The 25,023-nt window shown below is 31.9% G+C and overlaps 1 protein-coding gene across 1 annotated transcript in view; it reads right to left on the reverse strand.

The window, feature by feature from the left end:
• Positions 1–353: 353 nt before the first annotated feature.
• Positions 354–25,023, reverse strand: part of LOC134281824 (multiple epidermal growth factor-like domains protein 10) — a gene marked incomplete at its 5' end in the record, with an annotated part of 34,844 nt that continues 10,174 nt past the window's right edge. Inside the window, 6 exons of the mRNA XM_062764262.1 lie at positions 354–696; positions 814–925; positions 1,387–1,482; positions 2,398–2,541; positions 2,934–3,074; positions 24,561–24,698. Coding sequence (XP_062620246.1) covers positions 354–696; positions 814–925; positions 1,387–1,482; positions 2,398–2,541; positions 2,934–3,074; positions 24,561–24,698 — 974 coding nt within the window. The remainder of the gene's footprint in view (positions 697–813; positions 926–1,386; positions 1,483–2,397; positions 2,542–2,933; positions 3,075–24,560; positions 24,699–25,023) is intronic.

The raw sequence follows: 25,023 nt of genomic DNA on the forward strand, positions 1-25,023 counted from the left end.
GAGTCATTCAGTTTAGGCTATAACGAGTATCATTCAAATCATTTTTTTAAATAAAATTTATTCACAATGGCACAGGTGATGATATATATTGAAATAAGTATTAATTTCATAAATAATAGCACAGGTAATCATAATGAACATTCTATTCTACTTTTTGAGAAAATAAAAAGAAATATCAAGAAACAAACAAAAGCTGGTTTATATTTAAACACTTTAGTTTTTTCTTTAGATTTGAATGTTCCCTTCTTTCTTTGTTTTAATTAACATAAGCACAAAGTTACATGTATGAAAATGTTTACATTAAAGTTATATTGTACATGTATAAGGCTCAAATTTAAATACTGCAACATCACTCAGATGTCATAATTCTCATAAATAGATTGTAAACTTGTTTGATCCGGGTCCTCATATACTACACCATCTTCAACTTCGTCTTTGATCTGTGTTTTCAATTTGGAAGGTTGTGTGGATATTTCAATTTGATCCAGGTCTTCATATACTGCACTCTCTTCAACTTCGTCTTTGATCTGTGTTTTCAATTTGGAAGGTTCTGTGGATATATGTGTTCTATCCAGGTCGTCATGTACTCGTACTACACGTTCTTTAACTTTGATCTGTGTGGTCAGTTTTCTAGGTGTTGGTGTAGTTATTTTCTCTTGGTTAGTCTTTCCTTTTCGCGTTTTCTTTCTACAGCTCCTAAAATATATCTTATTTCTTTAATTTAGAAAAAAGTGAACAGATAAAAGTTGTGAAGATATTTAAAATAATTAAATAGGATGGAGGTGAAAAGGAAGGGAATGCACAAAAACTCACCATATAATTAAAGCGACATTTAAGCCAACACTTGTGCAAAGAGAAGATATCATTCCATACACAAAGTAGAGGTTCTCATCACTTATATCAGAATTTAATGATCCTTTCATCACTGCAAAAATGTAATTTAAACATTAGTCTTATAAAAAAAATTAATCTTACATTTATAATCTGCATGTTATTAGTATACAAATTATCTATCTTTTGTGAAAATAATTAAAGGAAGCACTTAATTTTGCAGATGAAAAAAAAATCTAGTATGTTATCTGCTGACGAATTTAAAGTACATAAGGATTTTTTTTTCCGGGTTGGGGGGCAATTTTACGTTACGCAATATTACATGTTAGTATTTATCCAGTCTGGCTTGAGCATTTATCAAAGTAACATCAGTCAGTACCCCTTTCATCCTCAGCATTAAACAATGTCATTTTAATATTTACATGTAAAAGAGAAAGTTGTACACTTAAGAAAAATACGTCTTTGAATTCAGAGTATTTCCATGATCTAGTGAACAAAGTCAAATTCGGTTGCAATATACAATATTTTTTCCGATAATGGATTGTGCTTACATACCGTTACATTTCCCTGATATTGCATCACATCTCCTGACAACGCTACAGTTGGTACAGGTTTCTTCGCAGTTGTATCCATACCGTCTATTTGGACAAACTGAAAAATTAATCAAAATAATTCACGATGACATATACAGTAAATCATACTTATTAAGAATTGCCTTGATTTGCCTGGAATATACGTATACGTAATTGGATATTTTCGTAAGCATATCAATTTACTTAGAACTTCACTCGTTAAAAGCGTCAAATCATTATAACCGTAATTGCTTTATACGTATTGAACTGTAAATGTACATGTGAAATATGTTTATCTTCTTTTTTTCATTTTTTTTTGGTGTTAAAGAGCAAGTAAAATCAATTCTATTTATTATCCTATCGGATTAAATTGACAAACTCCATAGAATACATATAAACTCTAATTTCTGTATATCACAAAGGTTGAAATACGTCGGATAACATATAAATTACTGTAAAAATGTTAAAACCTACGGTCACATTTGGAATTTTATATTAATTGCATTCTAAGTACACATTGAAAGGTTCATTTTTTCTGAACAATGAATTATACATGTATGTTCTCTTAAAATCCATCATTCAACGGGGAGGAGACTATGTCAAGAAACGTTAACTGGGTGTGATGATCTATCATCTTATAAAAAAATGACCCCCCTCTTAAACATTTTTTTTGTATTATAATGTAATTAACTATATATTTTCTAAATCGATATCTGAATGAGTGACCATTTAAAGGTAATTATATATTCCAACACGGCACATATTCATGTAAATTTATGCCTTTCAGTATTGTTGTAAATAATTGATTAAAAAAATTAAATCGTTAACTTCCTTACATTTGCAGCAGCTTATCTATGTCACCAGGAGTTTATACATGACAAGAAGCGCGCGGCGGCTGTGGCCGGTCAGCAGGGGATGCTCACTTAATTTGCTTAGCAATAATCGTACAATTATAATCTGCAGTATTTATGAAAGGATTTTATGTATACGTCACCTTGTGTACAAGTGTCTCCTTGGTAACCTTTATTGCAGCCATTCAAGCATGTCCCATTAATGTGATGACATTGTTCACTTTTAAAGCAATTTTGAATTCCACATGACTGATTACAGTTTAGTCCAAAACTTCCCCCATCACATTCTATTAGAAATATTAGATTGTTAGATTGTTACCAAAATATTGCCTTTAAAATTTAATGTATAAAATTTTTGTATAAAGTCATAATAAAAAAAAAAGAATGTGCTCATTTAAAAAAAAAACATGTATGTTTTACAGGAAAGTTCATGTACATATAAAATTATTATTGGTTTTTCATGATAAAAAAATAACAGAAATACAAAAAATGAATTTATCTATATACATATAAAGTAATCTTTCTAGCAATATTCTCAGATTTTTGTCAATTTCAAATGATTCCTACAGCAATAATCCATACTCATTATTTACGAATATCATGTTTGGTTATTTATTCGTCTTTCTGGAAAATGACATCGAGTGTTTTATCTATAACATTTTGTTTACCGAATGCTTACTTTTGTCACATCTAAGGTCCTTCCACCCTGCCTGACATCCACCTTGACATTCCCCTGTCACTCTGTTACATCTACCAGGGACGCCACAGTTAATGCTACACATGTCCTGACAATTATAGCCATAATATCCTTCAGGACATTCTAGAAAGAAAGGAATACTAAAAACAAGAATCAATATAAACTATTCATTGATATATTAGTGTCTTTTTGAAAGTTGTTTGATGTGTTCATTCAACTGTAGGTGAACTGTTGTATTTAATGTTACATTGACAAACGGTTGTGTTCAAAGTTTTAAAAAAGTTCTATTTTAAGTTACATGTATGAGATACGACATGAGAAGATGTATGCTTTACGCAGCTTAGATAAGGCTGCTCGTAAAATATCAAACTGTTCAAACTGCAGTTACTTCTCTGAACTACCTAGATATGACGTCATGATAGAGTATGACGTCAAGTCACTGCATACTTGAGCTGACATAACGGGGAAAGTGTAATAAATTTTACATGACATGTAGATTAATTTTGTGGACTTTAATTCAAGTGTTAGGATTGTTTTTTAAGCTCGAGTGTGCTGTTATGATATTCAATGTTTGAAATTTAAATATCTTATTCCTTTTGCTTGTCCGATATGGACATATTCAAACGATAGCAAAACATTACGTGTGAAACGCTCCCCTTACACGTCCGTAGACAGAATTAGAATTTATGAATCGTGTTTATATTGGACTGGCACAAGTGATAAACAGAGACAAATTGAAGATATTCTGTGTGGATCTACAAGAGAAGTATGTCCTCTAACTAAATATTGCTGGGGGATTTTGTGTTGTTTGTCCATATTTGTAAAAATCGCAATTAAGAGTGGAAAATACCCTTTCTTAAACTGGTAAGTTTAATTACTCGTAAAATATTTTCTAAACGAGTAGAAATTAAACCTGCCCCCAGCACTTTCTATATTTTTGTTCAATTTATTTTTTATATAAATTTTTTGTTTAGAAAATACAAGTATATAACAACATTTTTAGAGAGATGTTTACCTCTATATCAAACACAAATTATTTTATTGGTCTAAAATATTCTTCTAGTTCTAGATCTTTATCTTAGTCAATTTGCTGTGACGTTAATAATACAAAAACCTATTGTTATAGTTCGTGAATTGATTGATTGTATATTGTGTAACGTCCATCTCGAGAATCTTATATTTAGACGCCATCAACTACCGGTGGAGAGCTGCAAACCTTGTCCTATACTCGGCACTCAGGGCAATTGAGCAGCGAGGGACCTTATTCGAGCCGGTACCCATTCCGCCACTCAGGCGACTATAGTTGGTGGAGTTATTTAACACTTTCCTACCTTCTGTACACATCTCCCCTTCATAACCTCTGTCACACCCATCTGAACATGTGCCATTTATGTGATGACACTGTTCTGACTTCAAACAGGAGCCACATGATTGATTGCAATTCTGACCATACGTCAGTCCATCACATTCTACAACATAATACATATGATTATACAAGACGAAAAGTAACATCTATAATCATATGATGGAATATTATTTTAATTCATAGAAAAAGTACTTTTGATTTAAAGTGAAAATATTTACCAATAACAACCTCCTGCAATGCATGGAAATATTTGCAAAGGCATGAATTCCAATAATGCAGTATTTAAAAAACAAACAAACAAAATAAAATAAAACACAACAACCTTTATTAGGTTAGAGCTTCAATTCTCCAAAGCTGAGATCAAATCAAATTCAAAGAAAAAAAGCAAAAGTCCCCGCAAATTAAAAATGAAAAATAGTATTTTTTTAAATACCACTTTCACAAGACGTTCCCTTCCATCCGTCGTTACATCCAAAGTCACAGGTACCATTGAATCCGTTGCAGCCATTACAGTTTGGCAAACATTCTTCGTCACAATTTTTTCCATATTTACCTAAAGGGCAAGCTGCCACAAAGATATAAACTGACCATTCGCATACTTTCATGAAAACATGTAAAACAATATGATCTTACAATAAACATAATAAATATAATTAATAATTCTATTATCTATTTTTGTTTTTATTTGTATGACACTCCAAAAACTTTAAGACACATTGATGTCTTTATATCAGTATTTTTTATATGCAAATAGCCTGCAAGGTACCGAGTGCATGTATAATTATTCAATAGTTTTTGTTAATACATGACTATATCAGAAACGTTTGTTAACATTTTCACACCAATATGACCAATGTCAAATATTTTTATCTTTCATCTTAAACGTTCAATTTGTTTTTTTATTTGTTTTTTTAAAAGGATGTGTATGACATTGTGTAATATTTTCAGCCAAATAAATTTCAATTCAATTGATAAAAAACTTGGAAACCGGTTCAGGGTGTAAGATCACATATAACTGCAACAATAGAGCTTCACCTGTTTTAGTTATTTTTAAGGTAGATAAGGTAGATAGGTTGTCTTGGATTTTTCTGTCACTCTCTCTACTATCCGTCCTAACTATGTCTCCATGATAAGATCTTTCGTGCAGCCAGAAGGCTATAGTGATAAAAATGAAATATTAAATACAAATTATTGTATATATAAAAAATGGTGTTTTCAATGAAATATATAGATATAAATATATAGATAACAAATAAAATTATCTTCACTTTTGGAGCACATCTTTATATATATATATACCATTTTCCCCGCTTCAGACAAATTTGTAGTTTGCTGATTGGATAAAGTCTGATCACATGACGCCCTGATATTTTACGTATTACGTCACCGTCTAGGAGTAATATGTAAATCACGCATGCGATTATATATGTTCGAAGCGTTGCTTTTGTAAATAAAAATGGCGGCTAAGAAACGGTTTACTAAGGTAGTTTAGATAAATTTTTTGTTACCGTAACGATATTTTATGTTTATTGTTTTTGGATTAAAACTTGATATTTCCATAATATGCAAAATATTTTTTTAATATTGAAAAAAGGTCTTCAGCGGAATAAATTCGTAACACAGTCAGTTAGTGACCAAATACGGATTCATACAGGGTGTGAAATGGAAATCCGTATTGGGACTCGGCTTCGCCTCGCCCAATACGGATGTCCATTTCACACCCTGTATGAATCCGTATTAGGTCACTAACTCACTGTAGCTAATAATATGTCCATATTACTATATGACAAGGTGAAAGATGTTATATGACAAGGTGACATATAAATCTGACAATATGAATACAATAGTTGTAAACACTTTTCCTACTTTTTATTTATTTATCCCGATATAACATATGCAGTAACATTTACATGATCAAAATAAATACATGTTTTGCAATAACAAAGGATTTTTTTATAATCATATTATTATTATTTGGAAATATACTAAATATAATCTCTCTAGAAGGATACAGAATTAAAAGAAACACGTCTGGTATAGATAGCATATATAAGGTATCACTATGTTTATAATATTGATGTTGTCAAAATAGAATGTGATTTCCCACTCTCGTACAAGGAAGAGAAAAGGTATATACACTTGTGCTAATATTATTTACATTGTCTTACTTTGTATGATCTTATCGGCATGTTATCTGTTTTGACTTTTAATTTTAATATAAATATGGTATGCTAGTATTTCAAGGGAAAAGTTTGAATATACCTGTATTTTTCTCAAACTAATTACTAAGGCGTAGGAATTCTAAGAACGCCACATATCACAGATTGCACACGTATGCACAATTTTCCATGAATAAAGATTTAAATATTTCTTGTATGATTATAAAGAAGAACATATTGAAGAAGTTGGGGCATGATCGTTTAAATTATCCCTATTGAAGAAGATATCATTCACATCATTCTAATGCATAAAAAAGATATCTAGTAATAATTCAATATTTTTTTTTCCTCCTTGATAGCAATCATCTCTTTTTTTTGAAAACAAATAATACAAATTTTATGACCAAAATAATAATGGCAACTACCCATTTTTCTCGGTCTTTAATTCATTAAAGCATGTAATACTATTCCAATGAGAATAATGTAAAATAATATGTGATTCAATGTAGCCAAGACAAAAAGGTTTATTCTTCAAGGAAAAGAGAGGGTGGGTTTAGCCAAAAAAAAAAAATACTAGTATTTAAAAAAGGAAGAAAAAACAACAGAGATTTAACTATAAAACTTAAATTATTCTTTATTGTCGGTCTATAATAGCGGTTTCATAATAATACTTATATTTTTAAAAGTTGAAGGAACACAAAGATATCCTGCCCCCTCTTCATAGTAATTGGGACAGTGTGACTATGACAATGCCTACTAATTGCTGATGTCTCTCCAATTTTTCAAAACATGCTTGTTACTCTATAATGCTAGCAAATACAATAGCAAATACATTACACAGGAGTTTTCACTGAATGCTGAGTAAAGGAACCAAATATTTTTACATTTCTAGATTGGAATAATGATAATATGGCAATCAAAAGTTGGAAGGTTATTCCCTATTCCCTATTGATTATTATCAATCGGGATCGAATCGCAGGCTGTCTTCCGGTTCCCTACCGTAAATGTTTTAATATTCTTTTTCCAAAAAATTTAATCACGCATAAAAAACCTTGTTAAAGAAGAAAAGCAAAGACATCACTTTATGTAGAAGAGTGTGGACCCCAAATCAAGGCAGCTAGCCTGACCAAAATGATGACAATGGATATAATACCACTAAGAAGGAAACCTTATGCCTGGGGCTCGCTAGCATTCTGGATCCCATATTTAGAACTTAATATTTTTACAGGGGAGGGGTCTGTGAGGGACCCTTCAACTGACAAAAGGAATGTATGTTATAAAGCAGGGAACATATTTACCTAGCCCGGTCAAAATTGGAAAACGCCGTAAAATACTCTCATTAGTATTTGTAAATAAGAGTACATTGCCCGGGGGCGGGCTAACATCCTGGATCCCATACTTCGATATTCTAATTTTTACAGGGGAGGGGTTTAGGAAGAATCCATCCTTCGACTGTCAAAATGAATTTATGTTACAAGTTAGAGAACATATTAAGCTAGTCCAGTCAAGGTGGATAAAAACCTTATAATTCTATTTTAAGTATTTGTGCATTAAACAACTTTGGGGGGTTGGCTATTATCCTGGGTCCCATATTTAGACCTTCTGATTTTTACAGGGGAGGGGTATAGGAGGGACCCTTCCACTTTCAGATGGAATTTATGTTACAAAAACGGGAACCTATTTAGCTAGCCCGGTCAAAGTTGGAGAAAAAAAACCTTAAAATTCTATTTTAAGTATTTGTGAATAAGTGTACATTGCCCGGGGCTGGCTAGCATCCTGGATCTCATATCTAAATCTTCATATTTTTACAGGGGTGAGGTCAGGGAGGGACCCTTCGATTTTCAAAAGGAATTTATGTAACAAGACCGGGTACCTATTAAGCTAGCCTGGTCAAAATTGGAAAAAAAATTAGGATGCTAGCCAGCCCCCCCGGGAATAGTACTCTTATTCACAAATTCTTATAATAGTATACTATATTTAAATAATAATATAAAAGAGATGTTTTAGTTAAATACTTTGATTAAAAAAAGTAATTTTCTCTTTGATAAAAGTTTGAAAAAATAAACAGATAAAATAAGTGAAAAAAGATTTGTCTTAATTTGCAATGTTTGATTTTTTACTGCTTATCTTCAGAAACAGTTTTTGTTTCATGTTTGTTGAAACATAATAACATGAGTTTTAAATATATATTCTGTATTTTTTGTAACCACCTTTGATTTAAAGGAGTGATAGGAAGACAATTCTTCAATAACCGAATTTCTTTTACCGCGCAACGATTTTAACAGTATATGTTAAAGAAGGTTTTTTTTTTATAATTCTTTATTTTTGTTTTACACATTCTGTTATTTCATACAATAAATGATTAATAACAAATACAGAAGGTGTAAATTTTTACATTTTAGAAAAAAGAAGGAGAGAGAAAGAAATAGAGAGAGGGGGGGGGAGAGAGGGAGAGAGAGAGAGAGAAAGGAGTGCATGTATTCATAATATTTTTTATCAATCTATTTAAAAGTTCATTGAAATAAAAGCTTCCAACAGTTCCAGCAGGTATCAAACATATCCTTTTCACCATTTTTGTATGCAATATATTTTTGAGTTTCATAAAATGTATTCATGGGCGATATTGCAGCAGGCACATTGAGTGTCTTCCATGTACACCTCATTGTGTAGATACATAATATTTAAGTCATAGAACAAGATTATTTTGAATCTTGTTCCTTTTATCTAAGAATCCAAAAATGAAATTGCTTTTGTTACTGATATCTGAAAATTTGTTTTATTTTCAAGGTAATTTTCAAATTCTCTTAAAAAATTTTGTACATGATCACACTCCCAAAGCAAATGTCCAATTGTTTCTTCTTCCACTTGACAGAAAGTACAATTCTTGTTGTCTATGATTTTGATTTTGAATAGATATGAGTTTGAGGCCTAAATTTTGTTTAAAATTCGATACTGAAGCCATTGCAATTTTCAGGTTTTTTATATGTCAGATTTAAGGTAGGATTCTTCACTGGTTTCTAAGTAGATAAAATATTCAAAGTATATTTGCTTATATGTCTTATATATTTAGGTGAAAGAGATTTAAAAGACCATATTTTTCTTTCCTCATCACAATTGTAAAACTTTAAATAGAAATGGTAAATTGTGTTCGAAAACTATCAGGGACTATATTTTGAGCGGAATGTTGGCGTATGAAAATATCTTCTTTTCTGCCTCTCAAAATTATTGTAAAACAACGAATTTACTTATAATTTTTACACAATTAAAGACTGGAAGAAATTTTCAAATGTTACCTTATTAATAATAAGGAGCTTAAGTTTTAAAATATATCAAATAAATATGAATTTCCAAACAATCTACAATTATGTTAGCTTTTACTAATTTCCAATCTAGGTACAGATATGAGCCCAAAATCCACAGAAAGTGTTTTTGCTCTCTTACTAAATGGTGAAAACTTTTTTTCTTTGTATCATTTTGTATCTCTACTTCTTTAGGCCAAGCTTAAAAAAATTCTTTGTTTGCAGTTGCCGACCCATAATTTTTAGTCTGGGTAGGTAGGTAGGCATAGGTAGACCTACTTTACATGAATAAGCTACACTCTTGGTATAAACTAATGATTGATGAAGACAAAAATTGAAAATGAAACAGTTTTAATATCCGGCAAAATTGGAGAAAAATATAATATTACAAAGTGGCTAAAAAAAGTTTGGGTCGGGTGCATTTTCAGTGGGTCGGTCGGGAACTTTAAACAAATAATATTTTATTTTAGGCCTTATCAAATGTGAAAATCAGAAAAAATTAAATATAGGGCCCAGATAAAAGTAACTTAATTATCTTAAAAATTTAATGAAAATATAGGAAATTCAGATTCATTAAAATCCATTTTTGTTAAACTATTTGTGTCAATTTGGTAATATCATCTTGTAGACCCTATTTTGTAATATTTTTAATGCAAAAAGAAAAAAAAATCAGTCTTTTGAAATTGAAGACCCTATCTCATGATTGGATGCAGTTACTTTTATTCTTAATGACCAGGGAAAAGGTAATGACCTTGACCTGACCTTGACTCTAATATGAGACGGTCAAAACTTATCTAACTGATACCATCAATTAGTAATATTGTCTTCTTGATTCTAAGAAAAATTCAAAAATTTTTAAATATAAGAAATACAGTTTTGTAGGAGAAGAATCCTACCTTAAAAAAGCTTCTAAAAAAACAATAAAGATACAAACTGACTTAAAATTCATTTTAAACCGAAATTTATTTAGAAGAATTATAATTATCTTACCATAAGTATTTGCTATATTTCCGATCAGTATTAATTCGCCAAGAAAATAACACAACATAGCTCAACTGTTCATGTAATGTGATAGGGAATAACTAAAAAACGGGAAGCAAAATCAAGACATTTATAGCATTATCATTTATGAAAGGGGCAGTAAGGTTAAAAAAAATCATAGTTTTTTCCGAATGCATGTGAGACATAATGTTCTTAATGTACTTTTATAAGAAAAACAAAACAAAAATCGAAAAAAAAACCATATTAAAAAACTTCTAAAGAAAGGTACGTTTAATTTTTGAAGTATTTACACACTTTTTGATTGTTAGCATTTTAGAAATTTTTTTTGAATATTTTTTTTGTTTCGTTTATTAGATCCCCCTCACGATCATGTAAAGGAGCACACGGCGGATGTGGCCTGTCGACAGGGGATGTTAACTCCTCCATAGCACCTGATCCCACCTCAGATATTTTGAAGGTCCTTGTTTGCTTTGCTTCTATTTTTATTAGTCTATGAACTTTTGATCTTTAATACTCTTCTTTATCTCCATAAGTTTTATTCGTTTATTAGAAAGAGGATATCAAATGTTTTCTAGTTGGATATAAAATCAATTTCGCTAGTGGGACTTATTTTTTAAAAGAAGAAGTTGAAGCCATTGTTGTACAAAGATAAATACAATTTAATTAAGAGTGTCAAATAATGTTTCGGTGCTGTGTAGCTGGATACTTTAGTACTTTGTAATTTATTGTAGAGTCCCTGAAACGTTCTTTTTTCCCACCTGAACGGCGAACGAACGCTGAACGAACGCTGAACGAACGCTGAACGAACGCAGAGCGAACGGTGAGTGAACGATATGCGAACGGTGAACGCAACTTGGTGAACGATGTGTGAACGGTGAACGGTGAGTGAACGCAGAACGCGAACGGAGCGCGAACGCGAGCGCAAAGTGAACGGTGAACGAACGGTGAACGCAAGTTGAACGATTTATTCGGAATGCCTTCGGTCTTTTCCTTATATTGAAATTATTCTTTTATTCTATAATTTTAAATGTCAAAAATAAATATAAATACACTATAGATAAACAAAAGAGAAATAAATAGATAAATAAATAGATAAATAAATAAATAAATTTTAAAAAATCTACACATACGTATGTTTAAATCGACATTTTAATAACATGATTTTAATCGCCGTCAAACGTGTATTTGTTACCGCGTGTAGTTAAAAAATAAATTAATCTTATATAGTGAATAATTATGCTTATTCTTTAAACTAATAAAATAATGTGGACTTTAGAAGATAAAACTACTACTGAGATAAACAATAGATAAATAAATAAATAAATTAATAAATAAATAAATAAACTGATAAATAAATAAAAACATTTTTCTGCACATACCTATGTTTAAATCGATATTTTAATAACATGATTTTAATCGCCGTCAAACGCGTATTAGTTACCGCGTGTACTTAAAAATAAATTAATCTACTTATATAGTAAATAATTTTGCTTATTCTTTTCACTAATAAAAAAATGTGGACTTCTGAAGATAAAACTGCTACTTATAGAATGAATTAATTACATTGTACGGGGTTGAAACAACGGTACATGTATTTCCATGCCAAAGCGATTCTGAGTAAAATAACGGATTTTTTTTTAAAATTCACAATTATCTGTTGACATTGACTGTTATCGTACTGCATAAAAATTCTCGTTTTATTTAAATTCTACTGCAAAATATTCTATATTTATCTGCCTTTTTATTCTTTGATGATGATTATTTTAGCTAACTTCTTCATGTATCTGTGGACATTTCCCGGCCGTGATTATACTCGGTCAAGATGTTGGAAAGAGGCATTCAAATTATTTGTTATACATGTGTAGATTAAATTTTCAAAACTAAATAAGTAATGTGTTGTCATAGTTTTTATTGAACAGAGAAATGTACGAGAGAGAGAGAGAGAGAAGAAGGGAGAGAGAGAGTAAGAGAGAGAGATAACCCCCTCGATTCTCAAATATATGTTGTATCAAATAAAAATTCTAATTATTTTTCCTAAATATTCCAAGCAATAAAGGTAATCTTTTTTTTAGATTAACAAATCCATTTGGCAGTAATCGTTGGCTTTTATTTACCATCATCACGTTCACACAGTTAGCGTGCTTGTGCTGTCAATCAAAATAATTCGACACAGTGGAGGTGTGGAAATCGCGTTTCACCGAACATGCCGAAGTCAATGAGTCACTTATTATTCCAAGAAATTTTAATATTTTTCCCTATCATTTCTAGATCTGATTTTTGCATTCCTGCAGGAAAAAATAGTTCGAATATATACTTGGAAGGATTAAGTTTTAAATTGAATGTGAAACATATTCCCTGCCAATTTAAAATACTACTGTCGGCACAAGTTTATACTAAAATACTATCGTTTAATGACTGTTTGATGTTGGTTTTAAGACTTGTGTTACAATATAAATTAAATATTAATTAAAATATACTGAAAAAACTCAATATGAATTTTATTTCGGGAGAAAAGGCAGCGGGGGGGGGGGGTTCTTAATTATACTGAAAAGATATTTTTAAACATGTTTAGGTACGGAGAAGGAAGGAATTTTTCTTCTCTAATAATAGACTATTTTAAACAGTTGGTCTTTTCTAAAATTTAAAGCCACACCATCAACTTAATTAGCTCTAAAGATATCTAATTAACTGAATATTTGCAGTACTGCTCATAATTCTCAAACCTACATGTAGTTTAAATACGTGTTACTGTAGAAATAATTTTTTTTATGTATTCTTGTCCTGTAAAAGACTTGGAGTAATTATTATACATCCATTAATAATTTGTCCTCTTTAAATTACATCAAATTGATGCCGTGCGTGAAGCATTTATACATTGCCCTTTTTTGAATTTAATATTTCAGCATCGTTCTACATACATGTAGGTTATTAATGTATTAATTATTTTCCAGGGAAAATTCATGAAATAAGTAACAGCTGAGTTATAATAATAGAAATATAAATATCATAGATAATTTTTGCAATGAAATAATTATTCTTTAAACACGATATCTAAGTTATTTAATTTAAAAAAAACATGTAAATCCTTACCATCAAAAAGATTAGTCCTTTCACTTCGGAGTTCCGAATGACAATGAAGACTGAACGATAAGTGAACGGTGAACGCAAGGTGAATGCAAAGTAAACGGAACGAAGAGCGAACGGTGAACGTTTTGTGAACGGTGAACGCGAGCGCACGGTGAACGGTGAACGCAATACTGTGAACGAAGAGCGAACGGTGAACGCACGCTGAACGAACGGTGAACGAACGGTGAACGAACGGTGAGCGAACGGAAAAATGGGAAAGTAGAACGTTTCAGGGACTGTAACAGGTATTATGTAAAATCCATATTAGGTACTTTTTTATTAACAACACATCAGTTATATATATTCTGAAAATTGAATCCATTAATTTCCCATCTTAAGAATTCTATTTTGTCTTCTGATGCTTGGCAAGCTCACGGCAGCTTGTTTTTGCTTAATTTGTACAAATGAGATAAAACACATCCATAGAGATGAATTATGTCATTTATTTAGATAATGGTATAAATGTAAACAATTAAACAAACTAGAAGGGAATCAGACTCACAAGCTTTGATTGCTAGTTACGTAAAACATGATAGTGTCTGGTCCGCCGAAAACGACTAGAAAGAGTAGATCTAAAACAAGCCAAACTAAACATCACAAGAAAAAGATGGCACATCAAAACAAAATGGACCAGAGGCTGTGATATGCAAGTCACAGTAGTGCAAGATGTGACATGCAAATATCATCCGTGCCATCCCTGATCTCCAGATTAAACAGTTTTGTGAGCGTTAATATCATTATAACGTGTATACATTAAGAAAGTGAAGAACATTCATGAGTTTGACGAAAGACTCTTCTCTGTACGTTCATTGTCCCTCTTTTGGAGAATTTTTGAGCCCAATCGTCTGCTGCATACTGAAATTGTCTATTATAATTTCTTTTGACATTTGTAATAAATGCTCTCTAAACACACGCTTTATTATTATTTAACTTGCTGCAGAACAGAGCTGCAAATGTGCTTCAGGTTCGTATGTGCCTCATTAAAAACATTAGAAATGTTAGACCTTCTTTCATTAAGATTCTAATGGAAACGGTTTTTTAAATGTATAAGAAAATAATTTTGAGGCAGTCTAACAAAAATATTATTCTATGCATAGGATAAAATTACAAAAAGGAAAACAATAAGGAGAATTTAACTTACATTATAATGAATTTTAAGGAAAAGAGCATGATGAAAAAAAAAACAAACAAATCATAAACATATACCATCACTAAAAAAGAAAGAATCCTCCTGTATTTCAGTGGATGGCTCTCATGATTTTATTGTAAAGCTAATCTTATTTCGCCCAAAAACCACAAGTAAAAGGTTGCGCCTTTTCTTTGGAATTTTAGGTTCTATTAAATATGTGTGATAGCTTTGACGAAATTTGAATATATATTACAGTGTATAAACATGTTCTTCTAGCCGGAATTTCGAGTTATTGAAAGTATACTTATCATTATGTATATATATTACATGTGGGCAATTAACACTCAAGCCGATTTTCTACGTTTTTAATTTTTCTATTTACCCCAATGTCGATCTTCCCCATTTATTCAGTTATTCATTCATAAAAGACTGCAATGGGATTGAACAGGAGTTGTCTGCTTGTCAATCCAATATTTCCTCCACATTTCTTTGATCTTACGCCATTTTCGTTAAACCAAACGATTGGCTGACCCACACCCACCCATTCCCCGCTCCACCCCACCCCCACCCCACACAACCACCACCGTTTCGATTTTAGAAATGTGAATATCTAGATTTTGGATCGATCAATTTTCCAAAGAAAAATTATATATATTTATATTAAGTTTTTTTAGAAGACCTTCTAAGAGCTCTGTAAATATCGATTGATTGATTGTATACTAATTAACGTCCCTCTCCAGAATATTTCACTGATATGGAGACGTCACGATTGCCGGTGAAGGGCTGCAAATTTTGGCCTATGCTGGGCACTTACGGCCTTTGAGCAAGGATGGATCTTTATCGTGCCACACCTGCTGTGACACGGGGCCTCAATTTATACGGTCTTATCTAAAGAACCGCCCCATTTTGTCGCCTTTTACGACAAGCAAACATCAATGCCAAGAAGACCAAGGTCATGACAATCAATGCACCAGTAGAACCTGTCACAATAAATGGAGAGGCACTTGAGGAAGTTGAGGACTTTACCTACCTTGGCAGTATCCTAAGTAAAGACAACGGCGCTGGGAAAGATATAAAATCGCGTCTCAGTAAATCAAGGACAGCATTTGCCCAACATCAGCCCATCTGGAAGTCAAACAACTACAGTCTGAGAACCAAACTACAACTTTACAATAGCAATGTCAAATCAGTTCTCCTGTATGGGTCTGAATGCTGGCGTGTTGTTGACAGCGACATGAGAAAAGTAGAGGCATTCCACAACAACTGTCTCCGAAAAATCCACCGTATCTTCTGGCCAAACAAGATCTCTAACAGAGACCTGCACAAGAAAAGCAAAAGCAGGAGTGTAACAACAGAAATGAAGCAAAGAAGAATGAGATGGCTGGGACACGTGATGAGAATGCCCCAGAGCAGGATACCGAAAACAGCGTTACACTGGACACCACCTGGAAAGAGAAAACGAGGTAGACCACGAACAACATGGAGAAGAACTATAACATCAGAGTTAGAGGACATGGGCTACTCGTGGGGGCAGGCACAGTATGTGGCAAAGGATAGAGGAAGATGGAGGCAGCTTGTTGAAGCCTTATGTCCCATCGGGGACGAAGAGGATAAGTAAGTAAGTAAGTAACGACAAGCAAGGGGGGTACTAAGGACCTATTCTAACCCGGATCCCCACGGGGCTTTAAATATCAAAGAAAAATATGAATAAGTTGGGAAAAAACGTTTTAATTTTCTTACTAATAGTGTCTAGAGTACTAACAACGCTCGAAAAGGAGCCTCTACACATTTAAAAGTCTTGTTCTACCATTTCTAAGAAAACTCTGGTCCATATATTTAGCCGTTGTCTGGTATATTCGGCGACATTTTATTTTTTACGCAGGGAACTTTTCACTTGGAACAAAATATTTCAAAAGAAGAAAGAAAAAAACCGGAATTTTAAAAAAAAAACTCATTTCAAAAAACATTTCATTCATGAAAATTTCATTGAAATCCACTGTATGGGTACAATTTTTTCTTGAAACTTTTATTTTAACTACAAATATACACGATGACAAATGTTATATCTCCTACAGTAAAAAAAAACACAATATACATGCACATGAACAACACATTCAATATTAAATTAATGATACAGTCAATAGATATACAATATCGTTGATCTATATTATATATTTTCTTGTCTTGATTTTTAAATGTTTAAGGATTGGAGACATCCTTATATTTAAAGGTACATTGTCCCACAATACTGCACTCAAATATTGAAAAAAGGAATTTTGAAATATTTAAGTTTTGTTTCTTTGAACACACAAGTCAAATTGAGATTCAACCCTTTAAATGACAAAAATAGGTTGACTGGTAATATCTATTTTTTTTAAAGAATGCTCACATACATTCAGATATAAGCACATAAAATTTCAAGTAAAATACTGTAGAAGTACTTTTTTCCACGTGGTGTTATTTTACACTATGTACGCGGTCACAAATTTTACGCCAAAATTTGTCTAAGCCGACTTAATACTAATGTAAGGCATATAGTGACAGTTTAAGAAATCGGCGTAATTTTCTACCCGCGGATTAAGCATAAATTGTGATTCCGCGGAATTATGACCCCGCGTAAAAAAGTACGTCTACAGTAGGTACAAACTCTAAACTATCTCTTCACACTAAAGAGCATCGTCATAAATTGAATGCTGATCTAGGTCTTCATAAACTTCACTAGCTTCAGCATCATCAAAGATTTTTGGATCTGGATTCGTTTTTGTTGACAATTGTGTTGCAAATTTCTCTTTGTACTTATTTCTTTTGCACCCATTTCTTCTACACTTCCTACAATGTGTCATATTTTTAAATTAATAAAAAAAAAATAATGAATTGATAACTAAAAATTAAAAAAAAATGTGGGTTGGTGACATTATGAATACGATAGAAACCTAAACAAGCAAAAAACTAAATGGAAAATTTAAAAACAAACTCACCAGAGTGTTAAATGAGGTTTAAGCCAACACTTATGGAAAAAGACGCTATCACTCCAAACAGAAAGGCTTTGGATTGTTTCCATGTAATATAATCAGGTGATCTTATTATGACTAAAATAAAACAAACATGGACTTTGCATTTCCAGTCAAAATCTGATTTTAAAGATAATGTTTACCAACAAATGGTTTAACTCATCCAAGTGATAAATGCTTAAAGCTGAAATCAACTCTTAGATAGGCATTAGTTTTCATCTTTGTACGAATTAATACTCTCCTGTTCGCCTTTTGTCCGCCATATTTCTTCGAATCCGCCATATCTATTTATTCCAAATTCTTTCGCTACCTGTACCTGCTATATAAATCCTGGTGCGTTTGTTTCACTTGAGTGCTTCTGTAGCCTGGCTGTCGACATGTACTTATCTCCGATAGCATAGTTTTAGATACACCATAAACTGACCAAATGCATGATTGAAAAGAAAAAATCCAACAAAAATCAAACAATACTGAGAAATGGATAATTATGAATGCATTTGCTGCAATGTAGAAAAAACACTAACACGGTCTCCATTCATGTTCAGCAAAAGCATGCATGCATGCGGGTCGATAAAACGCGTCGAAGGCAGTGATATACATATTTATCTGAATACTCTATCGGGATGTGCACATGTCGAAAGAATTATATCCTATATTACTTTTATTGAAATATGCATTTCAGAAGTCATGTAATCCATTGATAACTCAACAATAAAAAATGTTACTGCATAGCACTTGGACACACGTGGTCCCTGTTGGTCATTTTATTTGGTAAGGGAACATTTCAAAGGTGGAAATCTCACTGGTATTTTGCAATTTTTTTTTCACAAATCACAATTACTCTTGTCATTAAATGTAATAGTTAAAAATTATAAACATGGCTGAGCTACAGTAAATGTATTATAAAATATGCATCATTACGAATCTTTCACCTCTTTTAAGAGAATGTCTTATGAAGAGGAATGGAGGTGGGGGATGGGGATGGAGGTAATAAAACATGAAAACACTCTCCTCAAATAATATAAGCAAACGTCAGAAAAAGATAGGATTTTAGTAGGATCTATTTTTTTCAAATGAATACAATATACTATAATTCATTATTTTAGATATAGAATGAATGTAACCTGATTTCATGTTATTCATACACTATAAACAAGTTTCATTAAGCGGTACATGAATTATAAAAATATAATTGAATGTGAATTACTAGTATTTCTTAACATACAATTCTAATGATTATAAGCCAAAGCCTATAGGAAGGAAGAGCAAATTGTCCATCTTCTACCTAAAATTAGCTTTCCCCACTCTCGTCTATTAATATTTCTTTCCAACTAACTCTGGGATCTGAGATTTTATAAAATAATTTAAAACATATTTGATAAAAACTGTCCCTATTCCTGTGATGTAGTTTTCACGTTTTTTTACCATTCAATTTAGGCGTTTAAGTTTCGTTTATTTATTTTTCTTGTTAAAAATAAAATGATGATTCCATTTTGTGAAAAAAGTTTCCGCCTGAGAGAGAGAGAGAGAGAGAGAGAGAGAGAGAGAGAGAGAGAGAGAGAGAGAGAGAGAGAGAGAGACAGAGAGAGAGAGAGAGAGAGAGAGAGAGAGAGAGAGAGAGAGAGAGAGAGAGAGAGAGAGAGAGAGAGAGAGAGAGAGAGAGAGAGAGAGAGTGTTCAATGTACAAAAGAATAACTGAAAATTATCCCTAATTATAGTCCGGATTTCAAGTAGCCCTACCCTACAGCTTTTTAAATTCTCCAGAAATGTCCCACAAAAATTATTTTATAAAAAAAATTATTCTGTTAGGCAGGGATACTCATTCTTGAAAGACTTCCTGTGCATAATTATAAAATAATCACATTCCTCAAAATATTTTCACGTTGTGGGCAGAGCGGATCATTAAAAAATGGCAAAAATGGAAGTGGCAGAAATGTCTGTTTTCAAAGAAATTGATATGGTCATGTCAATTATTCCTGCCCCCCCCCCCTTAAAAAAACAATGCAAGTGCCTAAATGTCGATCTTAATAGGGGATGATCTTCTTCCGCGTGCGTGTTAACAGGTTAAAGAATATAAAGATATATACATGAAAATTTGTATTCTGGTTATTTTAAAGTTTTCAATTAAATAATTTCCGTCTATCATATAACTTGGTTTAGATTTGCGATAATAAGAGCTAAAATAAGCAGTTAAAATTGATAAACAAGTTCTGAGATGCATACCAACCGCATAATATATACTGACACGCAAAAGAAACGCAACAAGCAGTAATCTGCAAAGGTTTGAATTTTTTATCTAATGATTTTCAAAAAAGAATTCAGTAAGGCTAGACTCACTTTTCAGAACATCAGGGGCTTGATAAAAATGTTAAATGGTATCTTTTAACTTTACTAAGTAACATATGACTGTTAAAACACCCCCCTCCCAGCCATTCAATAACAACGTGCAAGAATATCCTAAACAGCAATTGCAGCTTAATTTTTACGATACAATAGGTTAATCAATATCGAGATCTGAGCAAAGGAATTATTCTTTGCCATTTTTAAATGCCTGTTTTTAAGATGATTATGTCGAATTTTCTCTAACTTAGCGCATTGTAGTAACCCTTGGACTTCCGGTCCAAGGACTATTATTTATGCATATGATACATAAGACCCCGTTGAGGCGTAATGCAGTGTATTTTTGCATCATCAACTCTCTATTACCTTTACGTTCAGGTTTTCCATTTAGAGCAATGGGAATGCTTACTTAAGCCATTTTCGAGAAGCCTTAACATTGTAACAGGAAACAAAAGGAGATTTTATTTATTGAAATATTGCTGTTTTAATTAAGATGAACAGTATAAACCCTTAAAACTCCCATAATATTGCCAAATGTGTTGTTAAACATGCAATTTTTGATTTCTGTTAAGCAGACTCAACCTTGACTTCCGGTTATGGTACGAAAATCGTTCAACCATTAAATTACCGATATTTACCAAATTGAAGATATCCATAATTTTAAGATACAAAATTCTTTACTTTACATAATTATTACCCCCAAAGTAGGGTGTTGCGTTTCTTTTGCGTGTCAGTATATGAATATGTTTATTAGAGCTAGACAATTTTAAGTAATACTTCATGATCAGGAAAACTTTATAGTTAACCCCCCCTCCTCAGCCACTCAAATACTGAATAAATTCTTTTACTTGTTATACTTTCCCTGACTAAAATCTGATCAGCACGGACTAGGTGTATTGACGAGCTAGACTGTACGGAGTAGTGACTGTGTGTTAACTTTTGGGGTTTTATGGAGTTAATTACTTTTTTACGATGTTTAATTCAATAAATAGAATTCAGGGTTTATATTACTTGACTTGTGCACATTTTAGAACCAATATAGTCATCTTAATACCAGGTATGGAAAGGTTAATAGCATTCGACGCGGTTTCTCGACATGCATCAACTGCATATATATAAACATGCAAAGCAAAAATGTTAATAGTTTGATTTATACTAATTATGAATAATTCTTAATTGTGTTTACGAGTTTTGCTGCTTTTTATTTCAAGTTCATTCGGCATATATTGGCGTACTGTAAAAATACGTACACTCGAAACTAAGTTTTACTTGCATTTCCTTTCTTTTCCTTTTGTACATCTGTGATTTAAAACAATGATTATTTCTGAATTTCATTATGACTGTTTTATCTGTTGTGGTTTTGAAATGTCTTCATCAGCTCATATGTTCTCAAATGATTTACTATTTGGAGATGTGCACAAGTCGATAGCCGACCCCAAAAATCATTCAATAGTACAGAGCGCATTGGGGTATATATCGTTACAATAAGACAAGGTATATGAAAGAAATATGGCGGAAAACGGCTTTAGCTGGTATGAAGCAAGTCGCTCAAAGATGAAAATGTTTTTCAGCTTTAATTTCTAAATTTTTAAGCAAAACTCACATAGAAATAAAATAAAACTGGCACGATTCACTTTATGAGAAAATAGGACCCGGCTGTACATGTTTGCATATAAATAAAATTTCCCATTTTCATAACACAGATTTGAAATTTTGAGTTTGAATAAAGGATTCATTTACTATTTTCAAATATTCAGTTAAGAATTTTCTAGTCGACATCTTATCTGAAAAAATCCTCACGAAATAATTGACTCTCGCCCTCATTAGTGTATTTTCAAAACCCGAGATAAGGGATATTGTTCAAGGAAATATTTAGATATACAGCAGCGTTTGCTGATAAATAATTTAACAAAAATTGGAAACTTCCTTCCTCACGTAAGCAAATAAAATTTGAACAATTTAAAAAAAAAATCCATTAAATGTCTACAAAATCAGAGAATGCCTGATTTATTATAGCTTTTTAGAACAAATTCTGTAATGTAGCTTATTTAAATATTATTTACGTTACAAAATATATTCAGCATATTTTGTCCGATAATTATCTTTTAAAAAATAGTACACAAATTTGTTACTAGACTTTTGTATAAGGGAAATAGCAATTGTAAGATCTAACGAGAGAAGTTATTTCCTGAAGATATTATGTCCATATGATTTATTTCTTTTCTTGTGAGAATTGGTGTAATTTTTTTTCCCAAAAAAAAAATTATATTTGTGAAGTATCAAAGAATATTTATTATCAAACAAAGATTGTTTTTCATTTGTTAAATTGCACAATAGAGGCATTGTATTGTAAATATGCCATAGATTAAATATATTAATACCATTGCATTGCCCGGATATTGCGTCACATGTGTCCAGAAATGGGCAGCTGCTACAATATCCCTCACAGTTGTATACAATGCGTCCATCCGGGCACTCTGTAAGTAAGATTGCATTATCAAGAGAGAACTATTTGTATAATATCTTCACATTATTAAACTTTTTTATCATATCTAATATGGTTTACAGTGAACCATGTGTTATCGGGATATTGTGAACTTTACTTTCATTGCAGTATCAATTTTAATTGTTTTAATGTTGAATTATCTGATCAATTTCTTTGTTACCGGTGGTGTTCAGATAAAACCAGTTTTACTGTATTTTTTTTTTATCTATTTCGACAATGCAGTCTTTTTTTTCAATTGGTCCCCTACCGGTGAATTTGGAGGGATAATAGTTTTTTTTTATCTGTCCGTCTGTCTGTATTTCTGTCTATCCATCCGGCCCTATAGCTATCCCTTTGTCTGTCTATCTGTCTGTTTGTCTGTTTGTCGGCCCATCTTGGTATTCCACACTTTTTTTCTAAACGCTTGAAAAAATATAGCACATTTATGGTACCGATATTTGACTTTACCTTGATTAATTATAGATCAATTTTGCATTGTGTTCCGTTTGAATGATTTTTTGACGGAAAAATGGAATTTTAATTTTTTATCGGAAACCATTTTACACTTGCCGATAAGGGACACGTATAGCTAATGCAATACTCTCAGAATGATTGTTGTCATAGTATTAGCTCACTTAAAAGTATATCAAAGTCCAACCAAGTAATATGTGTTTTTTTTATTTTTTGTTGGTGCAACAAAATTAAAATAAGTCAAAAAGTCAAACATTACTTATAAAATATATTTTGCTGCCCTGTTATACCATAACATTGTAAATATAGGATGATAATTTGTTTGGAAAGCTATTGAGATTTTAAAAAAGTGCGTAAAGCTTTAAATATTTTGCTGATTTTTTGAGATACTAGATAATTATTACCAAACCTTGTCGATCAAATTTAAAGAAAAGAATTATATGGTTCTTAGATTTTTTTTTCTTTTTGTGTACATAATACTTTGTATAATAGACAAAAGGATCATTCTGCGAGCATTACATTAGCAATACAAGTCCCCCACCGACAAGTTAAACTGCCATAATTTCAACAAAAATCATTTAAGCGAAAAAACTTAATCTATAGATTGTCAGTGTAAAGTCACATACCAAAAATCAGCTCAATATCTTCAAGGGTTTCCAAAAAAATAAATAGATAAATACGACAAACTGGTAAAAATTGAAAAGGTAATAATTCTGTCAAAAATCAATGCAAAGTTGACCTGTAGCTCATCAAGATGTATTTATGTACCAAAGATTAAGTAAAAATTAATATCTGAAAAAGGTTTTAAAAAGTGTTGGAAAACAAAGTGGGATAGACTGACAGACAATCAGAGGTACAGAAAGACGGTCGGACCACAGGGACATCTTATCCACTCTGTTCTTTACTTCACATATAAAAATGTGAAGTAGAGAACAGAGTGGATAAGATGCCCCTGTGGTCGGACGGACATGCTCAGATATAGTGGAAACCTAGAGGCCCCCCCCCCCCCTGGTTTCACCGGAAAGGACTAAAAAATATTGCATGTACACATCTGTTCATCAGGATGTCAAACTCATATATGATAAGGTATTCACAACCGTAAATTGTGTTGTGTCATCAACATTAAGAAATATCTGATGCATTTTTTTTTAAATTTCATAAAAAAAATATTGTAGAATGATAAAGTCGTTTTTCTCATGTGAATGAGTCATATTTTGCTACCTTGTGTACAAGTGTTTCCATGGTAACCTTTATCGCAGCCATTCAAGCATGTCCCATTAATGTGATGACATTGTTCTTTATCAAGACAAGACCCGCATGACTGAGCACAGTTTAGTCCGAATGTTCCTCCGTCGCATTCTAAAGAGATGAACAGTTTGTTTTCAGACTAATTTTTAGGCTTATATGTTTGTTAATTTGCAAATATTGTTCCTTCTTTTGTGAAATTTAGATGTCTAATATTTTTTGGTATAGTGCATCATTGTTTAACTTTCAGAATTTACGATAAAAGGTACAAAAATGCTTATAAAAATCACAAAAATAAGTAATTTTGGTTAAAAAGGTTTTTGTAAAACAGGGGAACCAATATACTAGTTTCTACGTATCTTAAGTACAAGTATAAAATCATATTGTGCATTTATAATTGCATTTCAATGATTTTGATTTTTCGTTTTTCTGTAAAATA

The sequence above is a fragment of the Saccostrea cucullata genome, unplaced genomic scaffold (genome assembly GCF_032062105.1).
Source record: "Saccostrea cucullata isolate Sc308-1 unplaced genomic scaffold, CSIRO_AGI_Scuc_v1 ctg6681, whole genome shotgun sequence".
Taxonomy (NCBI): Eukaryota; Metazoa; Mollusca; class Bivalvia; order Ostreida; family Ostreidae; genus Saccostrea; species Saccostrea cuccullata.